This window comes from Sitodiplosis mosellana, unplaced genomic scaffold, assembly GCF_009176505.1.
Source record: "Sitodiplosis mosellana isolate CC-2019 unplaced genomic scaffold, AAFC_SMos_1.0 Smas_scaffold_4866, whole genome shotgun sequence".
NCBI lineage: Eukaryota > Metazoa > Arthropoda > Insecta > Diptera > Cecidomyiidae > Sitodiplosis > Sitodiplosis mosellana.
The window spans coordinates 1518-6367 of NW_022600108.1; the positions used below are offsets into that span (position 1 = coordinate 1518).

Genomic DNA, 4850 nt, shown 5'->3' on the forward strand with positions numbered 1-4850 from the left:
AATGAGTTCGAACTTCGAAATGATGATTTTCTAAATCATATCAAAAGTTTCTTTTTCGAAAACGGGTTCGAATTTCAGAAATCCATTTTTCAAAATTACACAAAGAAATTAAATATTCGAAAATGAGTTCGAATTTCGAAATGATAGTTTTCGAAAATAAAATTTAAAAATATATTTAGAATTTCAATATTAGATTAAGAAAATATCATTCGAAAATTGTTTTTCGAATTTCTAAGATCCAGGATAGTCCCGTTTGGTCCAAAATCCATTAGTCCCGAGAGACCATAGACTTAGACCACCTGGCCAAAGCATTTGGAAGTTATGATGGCTGAAGAGAAAATTAAAAAACAAATACAACCAAAGTTGCAGAGCATCAGATTCGCTACTGATGGCGCCATCTTGATTTTCCATACCACAATGTACCGAACTAAAACGAAACGTGTGTATTTTGTTGTTGTAATCATTCACGGAGTGTACCTGCTGCGATGGTATGAATACAACAACTCTACATTTCATGTAATAATAAATTTTCGAAAATTTGATTACGAATATACTTTCTTAATTTAATTTTTGACGAGGAATCGATTTTCGACGAAATTTCATTCAGGCTCATGTACATTTGTCCATTTTGGTTGTATTTAATTGGTTTGGTCCGTTTGTCCGTTTATGATTGCATTTGGTCCGTCCGTTTGTTTGTCCGTCCGTTTGTTTGTCCGTCCGTTTGTCCGAGTGACTTGTCCGTTTGTCCGAGTGAATTGTCCGTTTATGATTGGGATTTGTCCGTCCGTCCGTTTGTCCGTTTGCTAAATGTCCGTTTGATTCGGATAAACGGACGGACGGACGGACGGACGGACGGACGGACGGACGGACGGACGGACGGACGGACGGACAAAAACGGAGGAGAAAAGTCACTTACCCGTAATAGGCTGGGATAGTTTTCATCTTTGAAGAAAAAAAAATATCATAAAAAAATAAAGAAATCTGTAATGGTTTGTATTTACCAAGCAAATAATTCCAAATGATCATTTGCGATTCGAAAATTTCGACACAATTGCATTAACGATTGACTCAAAAAAAAAGACAAAAAAAAAATGTGCACTAATGAAATCGTTATCTTTATTAGCTTCATTCCTCATTGATAAAGCCAAAAAATATCCCTATGTACTACACAGTGTGTGGCAATCAGATGTGCGTAAAAATAATTCAAAAATGTATTTGCCACGGCTGATAATTGATTCCAATATGATAATAACTTTCAATTAAAATATATTTTCAATTTCGTTCACAATTTAAATTTTATCCAAATTTTTATGAATATGATAGCCTCACGAGTCAATGAGAAAAAAATTCGCTAAAAAATTAGTTTTTCAAATATTAAAATAAATTGATTAAAATGAGCACCCGACTCAGTTTGAATTTCGTTTGAATTTTTTTTTTTTCGTTTTAAAATAACGAGTCGATTACTTCAACTGATATTTTCGAATTGAAACAATTGTTCTGGCGATTAAAAAAAAATTGTGAAAAAAATATTCCAATTAAAAAGATATGAATGTAAAATACAGGCTTCTAGTTTTTATCTTTGAAACAAAACGAACCGAAAAATAAAGCACTACGAGTTTATTTACCAAGCAAATGATTCTCAGAGATCATTTTCGAATCAATTGCATTAATTGACTCGAAAAAAGCAAAATTGGCTCTAGTTATATTAAAACCATTACCTTTGCTCAACATTACCTTTATTTCTCATTGCACTGATTTATTACCTTTATTCTCCATTGATTTAGCCAAGAAAAAAATATTCTGTACGCAATCATGCATAAAAATAAACCAAAAATTACTTTGATCTCGGAAATTGCGTTTAAAATTTAAATTTTATTCAAATTTTTGTGGATATGACAGCCTCATAATAGAATGAAATTCCATCGTGACAAAAGGAAAATCTTCGAAGAACTTGGTTTTTTCAAATAATAAAATAAATTGATTAAAATTAGTACTCATTGAGTATTGTGTTAAAAATCATATTATTCGTTTCAAATGAAAACGAAATAATTGCCTCTTATTCAACTGATATTTTCAAATCGAACCAATTGTTCTTCAAGTAATTAAAATCAAATCAATATCTTATTCCTCGCTAAAATAAATTAAAATCACTAATTTTGGAATTAAAAAAAAATAATAAAAACGAGAGCCTGTAAAAAAAATTTGTTTTTACAGAAATTATACAAATTTATAGCAAAAATGGCCAAGAGAAAGCAGATTTTCCAATTCTTTTCTATGTGCCCGAGTAAAGAGTCAATTTTAGTAAATTAAAATCACTAGATGTTTCTCTTCAACGACTTGCCATTATATTAACTACCTCCAAAATTAGGATTCCTAATAGATCTTTCGATAGTCTGGTGTGAGCTGTGAGAATGGTTTTATGAGTAAAAGACTGTGGGCTGGGATGATGAAATTGGCTCCTTGGATGAGTTTATAGTCGAGGTAAATGGTTATAACGCTGGCATTGGGTATTTTTTTGCGAAGAGAGTCCAATGTGACGATATCGTTGCCGGTGATCAATGCTGTGTTTGTAACGCCTTTGATGAAGAAGAAAAAATGAATAAAAGAAGGAAATAAATAATAATTTAGATAAATTTTGATGGACTTAGCCTAATTTTTTTTTTTACCTTTGATGGCGATTTTCTGCAAATTCGGTGAGTGTAAGGCAAATGGTCTGATAAATTGCTTGAAACGAAATCCACAAATGGACTCGCTAGTCCATGCTGATTCCAAGTGTAATTCCTTGAGATTTGGCAGGCCACGTGACATGACCTGAAGTAATTTCTTTGACATATGATCAATGCCTAGGCTAAAGACGGTCAAGTTTTGCAGTTTTTCCAAAGCGGCGGGAAAGTTGATTTTCTTTGCAACTTGTTTGACGTGTAGACCTTGCCATACGGCCAATGGTGCCAGTTCGACGACACGCCCGATAGCAAATCGTGATGGTTCCCATCCGTTTTTGAAGTGCATTTCCAATCGTTTCACATAGCCTTGATGACAGTACGTCTGTAGCTCGGTGGCAATCGAATAGAATTTGTATTCACTTTCGAACGATAGGTGCAAAAAGTCAAGGTGCCATGCCTTGCGGAACAACAGCCGAAACAGATTCATGCTTGAGCACATGACATTGGCAATTTGTGGATTTAGCAGGAAAAATTGCTCTAAATTCTCAATGACCACATTGTTCGAATGGTAAATGAAACTTTTCACCTGAGGGTATCGATGCTTTGTCCAATCCATTACACAGCCATTCTGGTTGCGTCCTTCTTTGATTGAAATTTGCTTCAATGCTGGACTATGCTTGAGAAAGGCACTGTATATATCACGAATGCAGCAATTTTCAAATTTAATACTTTCCAATGTTTTGAGTTGCGTTTTGATGAGTTCACCACATTTTTCCGACTGGCCAGCGATTCGATAGAGCACCAATTCCCGTAGATTCGCGTAGCAATTCGCTTTCAAGTAGACGAAGGCGTCAATTGGATCAGTTTCATAGTTATACATAAATACGCTGACATTGCGAATGTATCCAGCGAATGCTTTGGCATACTGTTCATTTGGCTGTAAACGAAATTCCCATGCTGGTTTCACGTCCAGACCACTTGTACTCCAATTGAAAATTTCGATGTCAAGACGATTGTTTGGATATCTTCGCTGGAAATGTTTTCCGGATAACTGCTGCAGCCGTTGGCATGTTTGGCTTATCGAACACAAATCCGCCAGTGGCAATCGTTGAAATAGTGCGTACATAACATCATCGTTCATGTCCATAAACTCTGTCACATTTGTTTCAATCTCTATGTGCTCCTCCTCTTTCTGAGCTAACTTCAATCGCTTACGCGCTCGTGTCTCCATTTTTTATCTACAAATTTCGGGATTCAGTCAGAAATTCGCACATTTATTTCTAATTTTCACCCACCTCTTTCTTACCTTGTTGTTTATATGACGTTTCCAAAACCAATGCTTACTTTTGTTTGCAGCTGAAGTTTCACGTGTCATTTGTCTCGTGAATTTCATTCCATTGGTGGGAATTTGACAAATTTGACATTCCAGCCCATTGAACAAATGACAGTTGATGCGTATGGCAACACTTACGGGTGACACTCACTTTCCCATTGTTTTGGTTTTCTCGACGCTGAACATTCCATCAGTTGTTATTATCTACGCGGAATATTTCTATGGCATTTTGCATAGAATATTAGAAAATATGAAAAATTGAGAATGGAAGATATTTTATTGGCATGAATGAAATGAAAAAGTCTTCATTTTCAGGTTATCTTCCTTTGTAAAGCATATACACATACGTTTAATTCATACATCCAAAGCAACAATAACAATTTCAACAAAGAAATAATTGGTGCACAGCAAAAAGTCGAATTCAAAGTCCGTTTCCGGCTCAGTGTAAGTTGGCCGCCGACGGTTTAGCCGCCGACGAAAATCACTCTTGGCCGCCGGCGGCCAAATATAACTTTATGAAAATTACTTCTGGCCTCCGGAAAATTGACTTTTGGCCGCCGCCGGCCAAGTGTGATTTCCGAGAATTTTTCGGGCCGCCGAAAAAAATTGCTTTTGGCCGCCGGCGGCTAAGAGTCATTTTCAGGAATAACTTTGGCCGCCATTAAAAATGCATTTTGGCCGCCGATGACGAATTAGTTACAAAATGCAGAAAAATGCTATTTCCTAGACTCACGGTTACTCTCGTTCATTGTAGTTAATTGCTGATTGAAATAAAATCGTAGTACCAACAGAGGTGGAGAGGAGAGCGCAGAGGACCTCACTCGCGCGCGCTCGTTCGGTCCTCTGCGCTCTCC

At 36.0% G+C, this 4850-nt stretch overlaps 1 protein-coding gene across 2 annotated transcripts; it reads right to left on the bottom strand.

The window, feature by feature from the left end:
- Positions 1 to 1838: 1838 nt before the first annotated feature.
- On the bottom strand, positions 1839 to 4029 carry LOC129572384 (uncharacterized). 2 transcript variants are annotated; one of them, XM_055452329.1, is made up of 3 exons: positions 3970 to 4029; positions 2667 to 3901; positions 1839 to 2576 (listed from the first exon to the last, which is right to left on the bottom strand). In XM_055452329.1, exons 2-3 carry the CDS (start codon positions 3892 to 3894, stop codon positions 2374 to 2376), a joined length of 1431 nt encoding a protein of 476 aa, XP_055308304.1. In that variant the 5' UTR covers positions 3895 to 3901; positions 3970 to 4029; the 3' UTR covers positions 1839 to 2373. The 2 variants fall into 2 exon arrangements, with proteins under 2 accessions (XP_055308304.1, XP_055308306.1); XM_055452331.1 differs by having other exon boundaries at positions 3959 to 4017.
- Positions 4030 to 4850: the final 821 nt, after the last annotated feature.